The sequence below is a fragment of the Tiliqua scincoides genome, chromosome 5 (assembly GCF_035046505.1).
Source record: "Tiliqua scincoides isolate rTilSci1 chromosome 5, rTilSci1.hap2, whole genome shotgun sequence".
Taxonomy (NCBI): domain Eukaryota; kingdom Metazoa; phylum Chordata; class Lepidosauria; order Squamata; family Scincidae; genus Tiliqua; species Tiliqua scincoides.
In genome coordinates, this window is record NC_089825.1 from 77,976,252 (window position 1) to 77,996,070 (window position 19,819).

Below are 19,819 nucleotides of genomic sequence, written 5' to 3' on the forward strand. Positions count from 1 at the left end.
CAATGGCCCCACCCCTCAGGTCTTGTGAGAACGGGGCCAGCTTTCCAGACCAACTGCTCACTGCAGCGCCTCTGGTGTCACCCCTCCAGGGTGACCCTACAGGGGCAGCCCTACAGTAAAACAAATTTTTGTTGTTGACTCAGTGCCTGGTCATGTGCTTCATGATTCGCCAGATGCCCCATCATTTTGCCCCAACCTATCAGAGTACCCTAAGCTCTAGCATGATCTCCAAATTCTACACAGAATACACATTCTGCCTCTGATCCCAAATTTGGGGGGAAGGGAGAGCAGGAATTTATTTTTTTTAATCAAAGGTAGCTAACCCTTCCAGCATGGCACCTACTTTTACTTTCAGAGGATTCACACACATTTTGCCCACTAGCCTCTTGTAAAATTCCCAACCACTGTAAAAATCAAGGATGTTGACTGAAGGATGGATGAGGAGATGCTGATTACAGTTCAGGGCTGCCTTTCTTGAATGAGGCTTGTGGTACCTTTGTGAAAATTCATGTTTAGATGTGGGGCAACTGGGTCCAAGGAGACCTAGTGACATGGATGGACCCAAACTTGGATGACTAGAACCTGAGTTGCAAAAACACACATTTTTCATGACTCAGACTCAAGTCACACATGTCAAAAATTGGGCACTGACTCGGGTCTTGGGGGTTAAAAATGAAAAGACTCATAAAAATGAAAAAGACTCATATAGACTTGAGTCAAGACTTGTGTGTGCTTATGATTCTGTTTTGTGTCGAGAAAAAAGACGCCTGAGTTATAACAGCCACGAGTTATGACAACTCGTGGGCAACTTGAGTCAAGGGGGGCAGAGAATCCGGACTTGACTCAAGACTCAGTGCTGTGGCTTTGGCACATTCCTGCCTAGTGGAAATAGACTCGAGGAATTGTGCAGCTCTGTCCTGTAAAGAGGTGTGGTCACCTTCATATGAGAAGGTCTATGATGTCACCTAGACTTAGAGCTATGTCTCATAACAGTGATATGTAGCCAGTTCTATCAGGGAACTGTATACAAGAAGAACAAACATTTTCACACGCTACTATACTTTTTTTTAAAATATGGAGATCAAACAATGCCAATACTGATGTTCTAATTCCCATACCCACAGGCCCCAAAGCACCTGTTAGAGCATGCCATGCATGTTACACAGCGCAGTTAAAAATGAATCTGCAAGTCAGAACACAGGATATGTGAAGTAGAATAAAGTCCTTCTTGAATTTTTTTTACATGAAGAGGTAGCCTAAGACCAGAACTATATGCATTCTGTGATTCTGCACAAGGACAAACATGCTACAGAATTACGTATTGGCCATAGCATTTAGCAGCCTGAAAATGTCAACCTTTATTTTTTTTTTTGAAGTAAGTCTCAATGGTACACAAAATGATGCCTCTATACAAATATTGAATATTCTCCTAAACACTGCATTAAGCAAGTAAGGTTTTCATGGTCCCTCCAGGGACCAACAGAAATAAAGCACACACTAAATAAAGCACCCACTCCCATTCCCCAGGTTGGGGTATGGAGACCCCTGGAAAAAACTGGTGAATTGTATGTTCATTTTCATGAATATATAATTGATATGTTTATTTTAAGACTGTGTTCTTCATCCTTGGGGTCAGGACCCCCATATGGTTGTTGTGCTGAGGGAAGTGTATGTACTATCACAAGAAGTTTCTATAGTGTCAGGCCATCTAGGGTCAGTATTGGTCTGAGGGTTTCAGACAGCTCTCCTGGAGATATCCAAGTTTGAATCTGGAACTTCCTTGATGCAAAGTGTGTGCTTTACCATTGAGTTACAGCCTCACCTCCATTTTTTTAGGTGGTGATGGTATAATAGTGGTGCTGGAGCTGTACTGGGAAGCAGGGCCAGCTTTAAGCCAACTGGAACAATTGCTCCCAATTGGACCAACTGGGTAAAATAAAATAAATATTTCTACTAAATCATTTCACAGTCACTAAAAGAAGTCATTTGGTAATTATTTACTTTTCAAAGGTAATATACACATTTTATTTTCTTGTAGGTTTACATGTATGCACTTTTATATTAAAATAGATCTATTTGGTTCATTTGGTCCACATGTACTTTTTCAGCACACATTTTGATTGCTTTCTATTCTACTGTGGAGATATAAAGTCTATAATAAATTTTATTTATATCTCTTCCTACATACCTTGGCTATGAACTTGGGGCCATGCAAAAAGTGTCTCCAATTAGGCCCTGCAGCTCCTAAGGCTGGCCTTGCTGAGGAGCTGTGAAAAGTTCTTTTTTTGGCAGATCTTCTGCACTGCAACAGGTGCTGGTGAGTCAATTCTTTCTAAGGATATTCTGAACACACTCTGTAAGGAGTGGCTTGCAGGCAGTCCCGTGATCTCAAGGAGATCTTCCAAACACATTTTACTGCCAAGGATTTGTTTTCCTTGACTAAAACTGTGGCTCGCCTTCTTGCTTGCTCATCAGCTCCACGGTCCTTCACAGCACCTTCCGGACAGTAGGAAACCTCTTCACACTGAAAGAGGAGAATGCAACAGAAGACCAATGAAATCATTATCATCCTACCTTTCTTGCAGTAGGAATCCTTTCCAAAGGCTACAGAAATTTTGTCTCTGAAACAAAAATCAATTTGCACTCCTGTTGGATATTTTTCCAGCAGCCCAGTTCCTGCAGGTCTGTGTGTACCACTAAGAATTAAAACCAAGTGCAGAGATTGGTGGCTCTACTTAGCATGGGGCACAGGAATACAGAAGCCAAATCAGAACTGCTAGGAAGATTGTGGGTTTAAAAGACCCTTCCCAATCGACAGAGAAGATCTTCTAGCCCTGTTGGGGATCAATGGCACACATTAACATGGGCAACACACATTGCAGGCAGCTGCGTGGCTTGGCTGAGTTGTGCATAGCAAATGAGTGCTTCAAAGAGAAACATATTTGCTAACCTTGAATTATAGAAGAAAAAGCCAATTTGCAAAAATGAAACAATAAAGGATTCTTATCCTTTGCATCTATGACCTTAGCGATATGCTCTCGTGGCCCACATATTTCAAAATAGTGTGTTTCCACAGGTGAACATGACCGTATTATCCATGACTGTGCAGCCAGAATGGAATAGTGGCCCAGGATACAACTCTCAGGGGAACCAGCTTAGGGCCAATCCTATCCAATTTTCCAGTGCTGGTGTAGTTGTGCCCGTGGAGTGTCTGTTGCATCCTGTGGTGGAGGAGCAGTCACTGGGGCCTTCTTAAGTTATGGGAAGGTGTGTTCCCTTCCCACAGGCCTGCATTGTGGCTACACCAGAGCTGGAAGGTTGGCTAGGATTAGGCCTTTAACTGAGATTCTACTTGGGGTGATTAGTACTGCTCAGTAGAAGTGAGCGCTGTCTGTGCAAATGAATGAACTTTATTTATGAGAGCACTGCACACATGACTACCTTAGTTGGATCTTATGGCCATTTCACACATGGCATTTTCCCTACACAGATGTATTTTGGTGTTGGCAAAACTCCTGTATGCACAGGTGCACTTCACTGAGATCACGTAAGTAACGCTTTCATTGAATTTTGTTCTCTCTGGGCACAATGGAACTTGCTTGATCCTTGTACATAACAATGAACAGCAGTGTGCATGATTTTTTTGTTTCTTTCATCTGCATATACTGCGCTAGGCAAAATGTCACTCGTGCAATTGATTTTTGTAAATAGGTAAGCAAACCTCTCAAGCATTACCTGATTAGTCTTGCTAATTTCACTGGCTCATAACCTTAAAACAGGGGTCTCCAAACCCCAGCCCGGGGGCCAGATGTGGGCCACAGCAAGCCTCTTTCCGGCCCGTGGCCAGCTTCTTGTCCCCTGAAAGCCTCTGGCCCACTCAACTGAACCTGACCAGAACTGTGCTCTGATTGTGTCTGGAGGGTGTTCTGAGGGACAGAGAGCTGGAATGAATGGGCCCATTCATTCATTTATTCACTCATCTAAGTTGCATCTCTAATTTATTTATTTAAAGTTTATATTTAAAAAATTTTTTTGCGGCCCTCTGGTCAAAACGTTTGGAGACCCCTGCCTTAAAAGAATGAGCCTTCCATTCACCTGCCCCACCCTCTTTAGTCCTGGGAAAGTCTGTTGTGGTGAGAGACTTGCATATGTAATCTAATGTCAGCTTCCAATGCAGAACATAAGAACATAATATAAGAACAGAAGCCTTCCTTATTTATCTTCATTTCAGAGATCGTCTATGTCAGAGTGAGCCCCAATGTTTTGTTGAGCTCCTAGGGGGAGACTCGGTTTCTTCTGTTAATGGCTCTGTGTTGCAGACTGATAATATCCAAGTGCTGTTAAATGAAGGCATCAAAAGGGGCCATGGGGACAAGCGCAGTGCATTAAAATCAAAGAGGAATCCCCCCCTCGATGGCCAGGACGAGCCCCGGAGCCCCCGCCGCCACGAGAAGGAGGGAGAGAGACGCGTGTTCTCAGGCTCACACGTGCACGGGAACCAAAAAAGAACCCCGACGGCGCCTCGTGGGTGGTCCTCCACTTGCCCGCCTGCCCGGGGCTGGTGGTGACCTGCCAGGCGCTGCGCTCCACGAGGAGCGCCGCGGCGTTCAGAGCAGGGATCTCCTCTGCGCGCCGCGGGGGCCGGGACGTGAGCGCCTCTAGGACCGGAGGCCGAGCTGCGCCTGGAAAGCGCACCTCCTGCAGGAGCTCGTGGACGGCAGGTTGGCGCTCACCCCGGGGAGCCACACTCGCGCTCCTGGCGCCAGACCCTCTCCGAGCAGGCAGCCCCCCCCCCAGCCAGAGCGAGCGCCTCTGTGAGCAGACCCACCATTCCATTGTGCAGCCCAAGTCACAAGCATGCCATGAATTACATGAGTCCAAAAACAACACCCGGCCCTAAACAAGGTCTCCCTGGTGGTGGCCTCAAGCCATCCCGCCTGGGTGCCTTTAAAAGGGGATTGGACAAGTTTCTGGAGGAAAAATCCATTACGGGTTACAAGCCATAGTGGGTATGTGCAACCTCCTGATTTTAGAAATGGGCTATGTCAGATGCAAGGGAGGGCACCAGGATGCAAGTCTCTCGTTATCTGGTGTGCTCCCTGAGGCATTTGGTGGGCCGATGTGACATACAGGAAGCTGAACTAATCAAGAAGAGACTTCTCAACATTCAAGCACAGAATCTATACCTCACTGTGAGCAAAGTCAGTGCCTTTCAGATTCCTACCAGAGCTGGTCACTTGCCAATGTATCTCACCTTTTGAAGTGCCCCTATGAATGCAGGGCCTTCACTCTGAACAAGTGCAATGTATTTCCCTTGGCTGTGCTGGGTGGAAGGTTTAATAAGATCCCATATAATGAAAGATGCTGTAGATGTGAGCCGGATAAGGTAGAATCTCTCTCGCATGATCTTGCATAACCCACTCCATGTAATAACCCACTCCATCGTTGGCAACCTTCAGTCTTGAAAGACTATGGTATCGCACTCTGAAAGGTGGTTCTGGAACAGCATCTAGTGTGGCTGAAAAGGCCAATTCGGGAGTGACAATCCCTTCCACACCGGGAGCAAGTGCAGTCTGTCCCTGGTCTGTCTCCCTGGCTATGGGCCTTCCTTCTTTGCCTCAGACTGTTGGCCAAGTGTCTCTTCAAACTGGGAAAGGCCATGCTGCACAGCCTGCCTCCAAGCACTCAGAGGCCAGGGTTTCCCACTTGTTGAGGTCCACTCCTAAGGCCTTCAGATCCCTCTTGCAGATATCCTTGTATCGCAGCTGTGGTCTACCTGTAGGGCGCTTTCCTTGCACGAGTTCTCCATAGAGGAGATCCTTTGGGATCCGGCCATCATCCATTCTCATGACATGACCGAGCCAACACAGGCATCTCTGTTTCAGCAGTGCATACATGCTAGGGATTCCAGCACGTTCCAGGACTGTGTTGTTAGGAACTTTGTCCTGCCAGGTGATGCCAAGAATGCGTCGGAGGCAGCGCATGTGGAAAGCGTTCAGTTTCCTCTCCTGTTGTGAGCGAAGAGTCCATGACTCGCTGCAGTACAGAAGTGTACTCAGGACGCAAGCTCTGTAGACCTGGATCTTGGTATGTTCCGTCAGCTTCTTGTTGGACCAGACTCTCTTTGTGAGTCTGGAAAATGTGGTAGCTGCTTTACCGATGCGTTTGTTTAGCTCGATATCGAGAGAAAGAGTTTCGGAGATCGTTGAGCCAAGGTACACAAAGTCATGGACAACCTCCAGTTCATGTGCAGAGATTGTAATGCAGGGAGGTGAGTCCACATCCTGAACCATGACCTGTGTTTTCTTCAGTAATGACCCGTAAGAAAGATTTAGCCCTCTATCTGAACAAGTGGGCAGACTGTTTGGACAATACTAAATGGAAAAACCAGTTGTCATCAGTCTGTCCAATCCCCTTTTTCCAGGCATCCAGGCCTTCAGATGCCACCCCTACATCCTGTGGCCAGGAGTTCCATAGGTTAATCACTCACTGGGTCAAGAAATGTTTTCTTCTTTTTCTCGTCTGTTCTAAACTCTTCCCTCCTCCTCATAGCAACTCATAGTAATAATGTATTTATTTTCAAATGTATTTTATTCAAATTTTATGTGTTAGTGCTTGGAGAAATCCTGGGCATTTGAGCCCATTCATTTATTAATTCATCTAAGGTCCATCTCTAATGTATTTAATTAAATTTTATTATTTAATTTTTTTTCCAGCCCTTGACACTGTACCAGCTATCTGATGTGACCCTTCAGCCAAAAAGTTTAGAGGCCTCTGCTCTATGTAATAAGCTACTTGCTTGCGTAACAATACAATCCTATGCATGTTTACTCAGAAGTCTCTTTAATTCAATGGAACTTACTCACAGGTAAGGATTGCAGCCTAAGCGCAGTTGAAGGTCACTCTGTGGCTTACCCCAGTTCTTTCCTTAGAAAAAAGGGGCCCTTGCAGCAGATAGGGCTCCCCCACAGGAACATGAAACCTAGTCCTAGAGAGGCTTGCTTTTTTATGCTATACATCTGCTCCCTCCCAAGGGAGCTATTTTCCTTTTGTTTGTTAGATGCAAACAAAAATATCCTTCTAGGCAATGTGTAAGGAGTTTTAAATTCTGAATAGGCACATTCTCAGCTGTTTTCTGTTGCTGGTCTTCTGCTGCCTGTGTGACAGTAGCTCCTGCAGTGGAAAATGCTTGTGTCAGGAGGGATATGGGTGTCTTGTTATCATGCACTGATTGGCTCCTTTCATGCCCTGCCCAAATGTGGGTATCATTTGCATGACTCTCTGTGATTGCTCCATGCTGGTGGTGTTGCCATGGGTGCTGGTAGGAATGGCTAACAGCCACGCCCCTTTCAGAGTTTTTAAAACTCTTTGCTCCTCCCTTGTTGTGCTAGACTAGTATAGGGTACAGAGTACTCGTGAAGTGGTGTAGCTGGGTTGGTGGCTTCACCTGAACATGGGATTGTTCTGTGAGGTTTGGTGCAGAACGTTTCACTGAAAAGTTGCATTGAAGAAGGGATCTGAATTTTTTTTTGTCTATATGTTTTGTCTGGTTCATTAAAATTGTATTATTTTGTTTATATTACTTATTTGTGAATTGCTTCTGAAATCTATATGATCAATTGACTTGCATGTAGTCGTGCAACACTTTTAAATGTTTAAAAAAATGTTATTTATAACAGGAAATACGAGGAGGCTGGGGGCCCAATCCTATCCAATTTTCCAGTGCCAGTGCAGCCATGCCAGTGGGGTGTGCACGGCATCCTGTGGTGGACAGGCATTCACAGACGCCTCCTACGTTTGTTCCCCTACCTTTGGGTTGCATTGCAGTTGCACCAGTGCTGAAAAGTGGGATAGGATTGCGCCCTGGGAGGGCATGGTACCCACACACATCTACACTAAAATCCTGGATTTCTCCCATATTGAGCACAATCCTAACCCCTTATCCTAACCCCTGACATAAGGGCAGTGCAGCTCCGAGGTAAGGGAACAAACATTCCCTTACTTTGAGGAGGCCTCTGTCAGTGACACCCAACTGCAGGAGGCAGCACATGTCCCATTGGCTGGAAAGCACTGACATAAGGGGGTAGGATTGCGCCCATTGTCTACTATGGGCAGCATCTCACAGTTCCACCTTTGGGAATCCCAATCTGTCCAGAAGCAATGCACTGTGTATGTCTCACGTGTATAAGTCTATGTTCTTGCATTGCACCTGGACATTGCCCATGCATGCAGTACATAACATCTAATGTTTTAGCCGGGCTGATTGCAGCCTGCACAGGCTGTCTCCTGTCGTCCTTCTGTTCTGAAAGTTTCCTTTCCGTAGAGGGTCTTGCAATGTATCCATGTTTTTCTACTAAGCACATAGTCTATATCGATAAAAAAAATTCACGTGTTTCATTAGCTCTGTAGGAAACTTCAGATGTTTCCATTAGAGAAGCTATTTTTAATTCTTCTCTAGGGCGAAACTGAGAATTGCCCATAGAAATCAGTGGAGAAATCCAGGATTTATACTGAAGAGCTATCACTCAGCAGCAGGTCCTCAGATGCTGGATGGATGGATAATTTATCTATCTATGGATCTATCTATCTACAGATGCTGTAGAACAGGGTGGTCCAACTTCTGGCAGCAGGAGGATCTCTCTCACATATATGAGATGTATGTGAGGATATGTATGAGAGGGTCTTTCTCACATATGTGTGTGTGTATGTATACACACAGTGTATACATACACACACGCACACACACACACACATATATATATATACACACATATACATACATATATAGACATATACATACACACACACACATATACACATATATAGACATACACACCATACACACACAGTGTGTGTGTGTGCACTGCACTCTGGCAAGGGATACCGCAGAGGTAGGACTAGGCTAGAGTGACAGGTATGTGCACTGCCTGTTTTCAAGAAACCCCCATATAGCTCTCACTCCTATGGGGTCTCTGGAGAACAAGCAGTGCACACACCTGTGCCTCTATCCTATTCTTACCTCTGCGGGTTCCTTGCAGCGGCGCGCGCACCTGTCGCTCTAGCCCTTTCCTCGCTCTGTGGCCCCTCGCCAGTGTGCAGGCGCGCCCGGCCGGGCCCTGCGGCGCCGCCTCCGCGTGGAACGCTCGCAGCCGGTCCGGGCAGGAGGGAAGATGGCAGCGCCCTGCGCCTTCGAGCCCTGGCTGGAGGGGCGGCTGGAGGCGCTGGGGCTGGACGGGGACGTGTACGGCGGCTACGTGCGAGGGCTGCTGCGGGAGGCGGAGAGCGACGCGGAGCGCCTGGAAGGGCTGACTGAGGCGCTGGCGGCGGGGGAGCAGGTGGGAGGGGCTCGCCCGGGGAGTTGGCCGCGCCCGGCACCCGCGCGCCTGTGCCCCCTCCCGCGCGGGTGTCCCTCCTGCGCTGGGCGCCGCCTCGCCGGTGCCCGCTGACCCCACGCGGGCGGGCTGCCCTCGCAGCGCGCTCACGATTCCCACCACTGCGCAAGCTGCTTCCCCGGTGGTTTCAGCAGTGCAGCAGCTCGCAGGGCTCGCGTTCATTGCTCGACTTCGGCTGCAGTCCCAGCCACACTTTCCTGGGAGGAAGCCCGTCGACAACAAGGGACTCGCTTCTGAGGAGATGTGCACAGGATTGGGCCCTGAGGCTGCAGTCCTCTCCACACCCTCCTGGGAGGAAGCCCCACTGACTCCAATGGGACTGCCTTCTGAGGAGACAGGCATAGGATTGGGCTCATAGGCTGCAATCCTCTTCACACTTTCCTGGGAGGAAGCCCCATTGAGTCTAATGGGACTTACCTCTGAGTAGACATGCACGGGATTGGGCCCTGAGGCTGCAATCCTCTCCACACTTTCCTGGGAGGAAGCCCCATTGAGTCTAATGGGACTCACCTCTGAGTAGACATGCACAGGATTGGGCCCTGAGGCTGCAATCCTCTCCACACTTTACTGGGAGGAAGCCCCATTGAATCTAATGGGACTCACCTCTGAGTAGACATGCATAGGATTGGGCTGAGGCTGCAATCCTGCTATAGTAGCTGAGAGTAAGCTCCATTGAACACCTTGTGATTGATTTCCAAATAAACCTCCATAGGATCGTCCATGAGATTCTGAGTGCTGCTTTGGTACTTTAGAAAAGTATTTTTCTTTGTTGAAGAATTATGCCCATGACTTGCTTCTGTCTTGTTGTCTAGCCTAGAGCAGTGTTTCTCAGCCAGTGGCACGGGTACCGCCAGTGGTGCTTGAGGTGGTGTTTGGTGGTACACACAAGACCCCTGCTGCTTGGCAGCGAAACCAGCAACACTGTGTGACAAACAGCAGTAAGGAGGCTTAGCTCAGAGGCAGAGCTCCAAAGCATGCCTTTCTGCACTCAAAAACAGCCCTCCAGTCCACCCTGAGCCTCATACTGGTGTTTTTCCTGTCACATCTGTCCTCCCAACCTGGAGGTGATGTCTCCCAACTGGTGATGTCATCACCAGTTACTTCCCGTGGTACTTCCAAGAGATGGGTCATACTTAAGTGGTATAGTGGTGAAGAATAAATGTTGAGAAACATTGGCCTAGTGTGCTGATGACCAACTTTTGATTTGTCAGAGGCCAACTTATTCTGGGTCTAGTTTTCTAGTGCTGGTGCAGTTGTGCCAGTGGGGTGTGCACTGCATCCTGTGGTGGAGAGGCAGTAACTGGGGCCTTCTTAAGATATGAACATGTGTTCCCTTACCATGGGGCTGAATTATGGCTACACCAGAGCTGGAAGGTTGGATAGGATTGGAATTGACTGAATTGAATAGGATCCAGATTGGATAGGACTAACTCGGTAGGATACAGTAATTTGGAAGGATACTGTATTTTGTTGCATGAGCTGTTTTCCTCCCTGAATTATTGAACTCTGTAATAAAGTGGGCATCAACTAGCATTAAGGGCTTTTCAGATACTACACACCTATGCTCGTGTACCATATTATACAGAAGTGAACAATTATTACCTACATGCTGCAATCAAAATTGAAATGATTTAGCATTAAAGTATGAAATATCTCTTTTATTTATACTATTTTGAAAAAAAATTGCTTTCTTTTTGAATGGAACATTACCCAAGCTTTTTAACTGTACCTTGGTTAAACTTTGATAGGAATACCAGGAACCAAATAAACTTTATTTCATGGGTGGATTTGACTTTCAGGCAATCCCAGATTCTGTAGCATCCATATAAAAATTCTTAGAGCTGGTTGTGTTTGTGATGACTTTCACTTTTCAACTGAAAAATTTTAATCAGGATGAAGATGTGCTACAGGATGTTTGTAAGGAAATAGTTGAAAGATGGTCAGAGGCCCAGAATGTTGGCACCAAAGAGAAAAAAGAAGGTACTGTACAATATTTCTCATAATTCCTTCTGCTGTTGCTAGAGTGACTGCCAGTTTCTCTATGTCACTTTCATGCTCCTAGTCAGTGACTTTAATTCTTTTCTTTGCTTATTAGATTTCCTCTTCAGTCTTTCTATATTTGCCTATTCATGATTCTACCCTTGTTTCCCTATTCCCCCCTCCCCCTACAGCTTTTTCCTTTTGTCAAGCTACCTGAGCTCTCCTTTAGATCCCTCCTCAAAGCCTCTCCTGGATTACTATAGCAGGTTTATCTTCTGCACTGTCTGCTATCAGTGAACTCCTCCCTCTCAATTTTTGTTGATGCCGTATTATCTGCGATCCTCTCTTTTACCAAATGTTGCCCCTGCTGTAATTTTGTTATAAGCTGTCTGGCTTCATGACTTGTGAGCATTCAATTTTCTGTTACAGCTATAATGCACACTAAGGACCCAATCCTATTCAATTTTCCAGTGCCGGTGCAGCCGTATCAATGGGGCGTGCACTGTATCCTGTAGTGGGGAGGCAGTCACATTGGCTTCCTCAAGGTATGGGAACATTTGTTCCCTTACCTCAGAGCTGCATTGTGGCTGCACCAGTGCCGGAAAGTTGGATAGGATTGGGCCCTTAGGCTCTGAAAGCTTTGCTAAGCATTACTTTGTGATCTAGTGTGCTGCTGATCATAATGTTCAGTGGTGACATCTGTTCCCCTGTTCCCCTCACTTTGTTTTCCAAAGCAAACTTCTACCCTTCTTAAAACCCCTGGGAGGGAAGGAGGGAGGAGTGGGGCAGAGGTGTGCATGCCTGTATACACACATGGTTACTTTCTGCTGAAAGGTAAGAAATTGCAGGTGGTGAACATTAAACATATTAAGGTATCCTATACCAAGTCAAACTATTGGTTCATCTGGCTTGGTCATGTCTATATCTATGTGACAGAGATTTTGGGGAAGGAGAGCTTTTTCAGCCTAAGCTGGGAATGCCAGAGGTTGAACCTGAGTGCTTTTGTAGACATAGGCATGTACTCTGCCACTGAGCTATAGCCCATCCGTATAAGACTTCCATGTCAGAGACAGGCCCAATCCTTTTGAGTGTTGATGCAGCTGCAGTGCAGCCCCAAAGTAAGGGAACAAACAATCCCTTACTTTGAGGAGGCCTCCATGACTACCTCTCCACTGTAGGATGCAGTCCTGTTGGCACGGCTGCATCGGTGCTGGAAAGTTGAATAGGATTGGGCCCTTAATCTCTTTACCTATTTTCATTTTTAAATCGCAGTTGCATAGTTTGTGGATTGTGTGAACCTGGCCATCTCTTATTATGAGAGAATCATTTTAAGATGGTGACACAAATTATAAGTGATACTGAAAAATGAAATTCAGAAGAGGATAAAATGCTGTTGATCAGCATCCATAAATGTTGTGGGATTTCCCTTCCTTTCCTTTTTCACAATCTCTATGAGAAACATCTTGGTGGTGCCTTTTATATGCCATCCCAACCCAAGTGTGTTCCCCCAACTGATTTGAGATTTTTTTTTTGAATTGGTTAAACAGCTACAATTGAGTTGGGGGAGAAGGTCTTTTACTTTGCTCCTTCGTAGTACTTGATTGTGATTCTAAATGTTACTCACCTTGAGCCTTTGGCTCAAAATGGATATAAACCCTTGTCTCCCCATCACTAACACATGCAAAATGACCTAACCACCTCCCCTCTTTTTGCAGTAGTGGTAGTGTTTTGGGTATGCTGAAGCTACAGAACATAAACACTTTTTGAGGTGAGATTGAATGGAACTTGGGCCTTTCCTATGGAGGGATGAACACAAGCTCCCTCATTGCCTTGCTCACGAACCCTCTCCTCTTATTTGCTCTTACTGTGCTCCCTTCCTCCCCAGATGAACTCCAGGCCATTGCCACCCTGATTGAGAAGCAAGCACAGATTGTGGTGAAGCCCAAGGAGGTTTCAAAGGAGGAGACCTTGCACAAAGCAGCCCTCTTGGCACAGTATGCTGAAGTAACAGATGAAGAGGAATATCTTTTTTTTGATGCCGCAAATGTTGAAGTCCTGTTGAGTGTACTGTGTGATAGATCAACTCTTCCTGTGACAATGTTTTCCCATTCTTGCCTCATTTTAGGTTTCACAAAAGATAAGAGTAGCCCAGTGGTTCTCAGACTGGGGCATTGTGACGCCCCAGCCAGAGAGCCCTGGCCTCTGCCCTCTTGGGGGGGGGGAGGCAGCAACATGATCCCCAGGATTGCGTTGCTTTGGAGGGGCACAGGGGCTTGCTGAGACTTACCACAGCCTGCAGCAGCCCCCCGGTGATGTAGAGAGCCCCACACCAGCCCCCACAGGGCTCCCAAGCTTGCAGAGAGAGGCAAAATAATAATTGTGACCCACTTCTGGTTTGCAATCACGAAACTGGAAGTGGGTCGTGATCGTTATTTTGACTATCTCTGCATGTTGGGAAGCCCTGCGGAGGCTAGCACAGGGCTCAGCGCGCCCCTGGGAGGCTGCTGCAGGGTGTGGTAAGTCTCAGCAAGCCCCTGCGCCCCTCCAAAGCAATGCAATCCTGGGGATTGTGTCACTGCCTCCCCCCTCTCCAGCAAGGACTTACAGCGGGGCTCGAACTCCCTTGGAGTTTGAGAACCACTGAAGTAGCCTGATTGTGGATTACATGGATTCCCTGTTTGTTTCTACTTTACTTTGTCCCATGGATTTAGCGTAGATTGTGACATGCATTTTTACAGAGTTAAATCTTATCCTGTCTCAGAAAACAATAACACCATTCTGGGTCAGACCAAAGCTTTGTGTGTAATGAGATCATGAGGGGTTATTTAGAGTTCTGGTTTCAGGAAACAAGTACAGCTATGCTATTCCATCATTGGCTAAATAACAAGTTTCATCATACTGAGACATACATGATGATATCAGCTGCTCAAGAATGCTGCATCTCCATTTTCAGGGCTCTGTATTCAGGTCTATTTTAGGATACTTTCAGATAAAAAATGGGTGGGGGACCTCATAAAAACCATGGGAGTAACAAAAGTAGCACTCAAAAAAAGTTTTGTTTTTTAAAAAAAATCCCCTACCACTAAACTGATTAAGGTCAAACAAAAAATCTTTTTTTATCTATTTAATGCATATTAATTCTTTAACTCTTGCAACATTGGGCAGAAATGGCTTAAATTAGACAGAAATGCAATTATAAACACAAACAGAATAAAACAACAAACCTCTTACTCTCTGACACTCTCTCTGACATTCACCTTAGCTCACACAGCCTTTGGACCTGGGACAGCTCCTCCTTTCTACTCTCTTATATCCAAAATGGACTCTAATAATAATACAGGTATTTATATACCGCCTTTCTTTGGCGTCAGATTTCTCCTCAGACTTTAATTTAAGGTGGTTTACATAGGCAGGCTGTTCTAAATCCCCATAGGGATTTTTACAATTGAAGAAAGGTTCTATCTTTCAAGAACTGCACAGCATTTCAGATGGATCTTTTCTGGCCTGGTATCACTTCTGGCCTCCAGATTCCTTCCATGCAGGCTGACAAGCAGCTCCTTCATCTCTCACTTGAAGGGCAGCCAAGACGCTTCTTCTCTCACACCAAAGAGTAGGTGGAATAACTTGGCTCGGCTTGTCAGCTGCTTCAAGGTCTCACCATTCATGGCCTCGAACTGGCGACCTTCAGATGTTATCTTCAGGCAAACGGAGGCTGTACCCTCTAGATCAGACCTCCTGCTCTTTGAATATTGAGAAGGGAAGAAGGTCTGACCCCTCCCTTCTGAACAGGAGGGTGACCTTTTGCAACCAATAAGAAGGTTAGGCCCACCAAGTCTTCTGATTGGCCAACTTATCTCTAAAGCAGCGATTCTCAAACTTTTTAGTACTGGGACCCACTTTTTAAAATGACACTGTATTGGAACCTGCCACTCTGCTTTATGAGGCTTTTTTAAAAAGGTGATCTAGGAAGAAATAATATTTGTATTTGTTTACAAGTAATTGTTGAAAAACATGATCCATTTCTCATAATGAGGCAGCCCTAATGAGAGTTTTAGGGGTTTAGTTAGGTGATCCAGCTTTCACCTGTCCCCACTACCTGTCATTGATGGAAAAAAAAATACACCAGAAAAAAGACGCTCAAATATTGAACTCCTTATATTTACACAAGCTTGCAAACTACAGGAGCTCAGCTCTTAGAAGGGCAGTTAGCAGCTATCTAATTTTTGAATATTCTCAGGGCTTGAGGCAAGTAATTATCTGATCTTGCCATCATCCTCTTTTCATTGGAGGCTCTGTGGGACCCACCAGAAATTGAGACATTACCCACAGTTTGAAAAACACTGCTCTAGGGCAATCTGCCCTTCCCCCTCCCAACCAGAACTTACTGATGTTTGGAATTTCCATCAAGCTGTCCTGGGCTGTTATCCATTAAGCAGCACTGTGAGACTTGTTACCTAGCCCCTGGCAAGAACTCTCATGACTGCAAATACAGTTCCCAGAATCACTTAACTGGAATAGGATACCCAAAATGGGATTTGGGGCAGGGCTGGATTTTCACTTTCCCTTCACATCCAGGACGAAAGGTTGAAACACACCCATTTTTAAAAAAATGGGCCTGAATTGCTGAAACTTGCCTAAAATATTATACTGAAAATCATTTTTTAAAAGATTAGGAACTTTTAGGGATGTTGGATTTAAAAAGCGGAGTTTTAGAGACCTTGTTTCAGTTTAGGAACTTTAGGGACCAAGCATGAGCCCTGCATTTGGTGAGGACAGATGGGCCAAGGCTACCCACAGATAAATAACTCAGGGCCCAATCCTATCCAGTTTTCCAATGCCAGTGCAACTGTGCCAGTGGGGTGTACACTGCATCCTGTGCTGGGGAGGCAGTCACAAAGGCCTCCTCAAGGTATGGGAACATTTGTTACCTTACCCCAGGGCTACATTGTAGCTGCACCAATGCTGGAAAGTTGGATAGGATTGGGCCCTCAGGGCGCAATCCTAACCAACTTTCCAGCATCAGGGTATGGGCAACACCACTCTGGGGTAAGGGAACAAACATTCCCTTATCTAGAGAAGTCCTCCTTGACTGCAGGATGTAGCACATGTCCTATTGGCACAGCTATGTCAGAGCTGGAAAGTTGGTTAGGATTTGGACCTTAGGCTGCAATCCTGTATGCCAGTGGGAGCTTTACTTCCTCAGTAAGGCTTTGCCGGGGAGGGGGCAAGGGCAACAATGTGATCCCCAGGATTGCATTGCTCATGGGGGTGCTTGCACTTACATTTAAGTAGTTAGGGCTGCAGAAGGTGCAGGGAGCCCTCTGAGACTTGGAATGTTCAAACAGCGATTGCAAAGCACTTCTGGTTTCCAGGAGGTGTTTTATAATGTCTCCATTTGAACATTCCAAGCCTTGGGGAGCCCTGTGCAGGGTTCCCCACACCTCCTGCAGCCTTCAGCAGCCCTAACTACTTAAATGTAGTGCAAGCACCCTCCCTTAGGGATGCGATGCTGGGCATTGCTTCCCTGCCTCTCCTCTTGCGCTGCCCCTTAAAGGGGCAGGGGAAACTTTATACGAACTGGTAGGTTGTGAGCCACCAGTTTGAGAACCACTGCTGTACACACATTCCCAGGATTATGTCTCATCTAACAAAGTGGGGACTTACTTTTGAGTAGACACATATGTGCTGCTAGGAAACTACTTGCTGCAAGATGTTTTGATGGCTTTAAAAATAGAACTAAACACATTTCATGGAGGGCAGGTTTATCGTTTTTAGCTGCAATAGCTAGGAATCGACCCTTTTGCAGGATGTGTGGAAAGTAAGATACATTTGATTAGCAGATGCAGGCAACAAGCAGAGATGGAACACCTCTGTCTTACTCTACTCATAACAGCAAATATAGTAGTCAGGTAAATGAAACGAGAGCACCTTGTAGTATTTCTCCAGTGCCTGTTTGTCATGGTGTCTGTCGTCTATTCCTGTCTTCCCACTACAGTACACCTTATTCCATACATGCTACTAAATTAATTACCTTAACTGATCACACTGAAGCAGATGTGCAAGATGGTCCTGGGGCAGCAGCAATGACTATTAGCTCTGAACAATGTATCCTTTTGAGACCAATGTAAGGAAGGGAACGTTGACTTATTTGAGATCTGAAATGGTGTAATAATGCGGAGGGCTAGTGACAGTGTGTTTTGTCTGCAAAGGTGTGTTCATTGTTCTCATCATGCTGGGAAGAGAATTGAGCTGAACTCAGATTTGAATGCAGGATACTTAGAGTCAGCTCTTTATCCAATGAAGCACATTGAATCTGAGTCCTTACAGCTTTTCAGCTTCAGTCAGATGTCTTGAGGCTTCTCTTTTGAGATGCTGTTGAGGTGAACTCGAATTTGCTTTTCTCTGAGATACTGTCTTTCTGTCTTGTCTTGAATTCCTTGTTCTCCTCAACTCTCTCCTTGTCAGCTTTGTTTCGAAACACAAACCTGGAAGATGTTATGAGTGCCCGGAAGCTGGAAAGGGAGCATCTCCGGGATGAGTCACAGAGGAAAAAGGATCAGGACAAACTCCAGCGGGAAAGGGACAAGTTGAGCAAGCAAGAACGGAAGGAGAAAGAGAAGAAGAGGACACAGAAAGGCGAGAGGAAGCGGTAGCCAGGAACTTTGCTGGACTTTTCTTCTCTCCCCCTCCCCACTTGCCTCCAGTCATCTAGTATATGGTACAATGTATGGCCTAGATGCTGATGCTGCTGCATTATAAGTTATCAACCTAAGCGCACACACCACCCAGCTCAGCAGAAGGAACTCATTTACACACCTCAGTGTGTGTTTTCAAAGCAGCAACTAATGCCCTACCAAGGTGGGGGGACGGGAGAAAGGAAGTCCTTTTCTCACTAGAAGCTGTGAAAGAAAATGTGCGCGCATGGGTGTTATGTACACATTTTGCTGTCCAAATGTTGGGCTGAGTGGTTGCGGCCAACATCTGTAACCAAAGAACTGCGGTGGCTGCCTTTTTTATTTTCTCCTTGTCATTTTCTACTTTTATTAACCACTGAAGGGGAAACTGTAAAGGTGAGGTGAAGATTTGGAAATGTATAGTGCATATTCACTTTGCTTGAAAGTTGCTTTTGGTTGTCAAGTTTCCCATGTATGTAAGCCAAGGAGAAGGATCAGCTAATGATGGGCTTATGAAGCTGAATTAAGAGGCTGGTATACCACACTTAATCTTCAGTAGCCAAACACAACCTGGATTTGTTTCTTCTGCGTGGGAGCTGGGCTAGTAGATCTCTGTAACAAGGCTGGATTTTTGCCCTTGAAATAAACTTCTATGAATTTAGTTAGTATGAGGCATGTTTGAAACCCTGTTTCACGGAGCTCTTTATCCATGATGTGTTGTACTGGTGGTAGCGAAGGTTCTGAAAGTGCTTGAGCTGTAATGGAGGAATGAACTGCTTGGACACCAGAGCTGTCAGGAACAGAATGCTTGCAGTCCAGATTCTGAGAGGGATGGTTAAAGTCTCAGGCGAGTCCAATGTATGAAGGACTGGGGAGGGCTATGGACAAAGGGGCAGTTAACCAATCATTTCTTTGGTCGTGGGGTTTTAGTCCTCTGGACAAAGGGGTGACTGTCAGTGAGTTAAGCTACTTCTGCCCAATGTTGCATGTACACAACAGGGATCAAATGTGTACACCTGTGGGCTAGGCAGAAATGGGTTAAATGACTCTTGAATTGACAAGACCATACTTTTCCTGCAAAGAAGCAGAATCTGAACCATTATTTAGAAGTTTCCATTAATGTGCTCCATTTCAGATTCCCAAGCAAACCTGTTCTTCCTGATGGTTATGTAGTCACGCTGATGGGTCCTGTCTCTATGCAGAGCTAGCTTTAGAATATTGTGGCGTTTTAGCCAGTGAGTTTAGCCCTTCCCTTGTGTACCCTGAAGGGTGGATTGAGCACATTTTCACTCAGCTCTTGCCTAACTGCAGCACTAATGAGAATGTGCTCTCAGAAAATTTTTACCAGTGCACTGTTACTCTTTCTGTCCTGTTTTCACCCTTTAATTCTCTCCCTCATAGAACAGCATCACTTTCACACTTCTTAATCCTCTCTCTTTAGGTTAATTCAGTGCAATGCTACTGCATATGGTGCTTCAGATATTGGGAAAGAATATCTGAGCCTTTGCTGGTTAAGCCCAAGAGTACCCTCTCTCGGAGAAATTTACTGGGTTCAATTGACTAAAAGTGTCTTCATCATCAGTCACACAGCTCCTACTTTGATGCTGGCTGACACTTAGACAAGGAACACATAGGGTGTATAACCCAGTTGAGGTAAATGAGCCAGGTAGTGCGGGATGGGAGTATATTGTTCAATAGCAGTCTAACTATAACGTATGCATGGGATGCTAGCATCACTTTATATGGAAGCAGTGCTAGAACACTTGCTACCAT

General features: G+C 45.8%; 1 protein-coding gene across 1 annotated transcript; it reads left to right on the top strand.

The window, feature by feature from the left end:
- The first annotated feature begins 9,068 nt into the window (after positions 1–9,068).
- CCDC43 (coiled-coil domain containing 43) lies at positions 9,069–18,707 on the top strand. Its single transcript, XM_066629116.1, has 5 exons — positions 9,069–9,335; positions 11,285–11,372; positions 13,258–13,393; positions 17,419–17,477; positions 17,838–18,707. The coding sequence occupies exons 1-5, from the start codon at positions 9,171–9,173 to the stop codon at positions 18,023–18,025; spliced, it is 636 nt and encodes a 211-aa protein (XP_066485213.1). The 5' UTR covers positions 9,069–9,170; the 3' UTR covers positions 18,026–18,707.
- Positions 18,708–19,819: the final 1,112 nt, after the last annotated feature.

Excerpts from the sequence above, each read along its gene's own strand:
- CCDC43 (XM_066629116.1), top strand. The coding sequence starts at position 9,171 with ATGGCAGCGCCCTGCGCCTTCGAGCCCTGGCTGGAGGGGCGGCTGGAG. Across the intron at positions 11,373-13,257 it reads CACCAAAGAGAAAAAAGAAG|ATGAACTCCAGGCCATTGCC; the intron begins GTACTGTACAAT and ends CTTCCTCCCCAG. Across the intron at positions 13,394-17,418 it reads GAAGTAACAGATGAAGAGGA|TGAAGCAGATGTGCAAGATG; the intron begins ATATCTTTTTTT and ends AACTGATCACAC.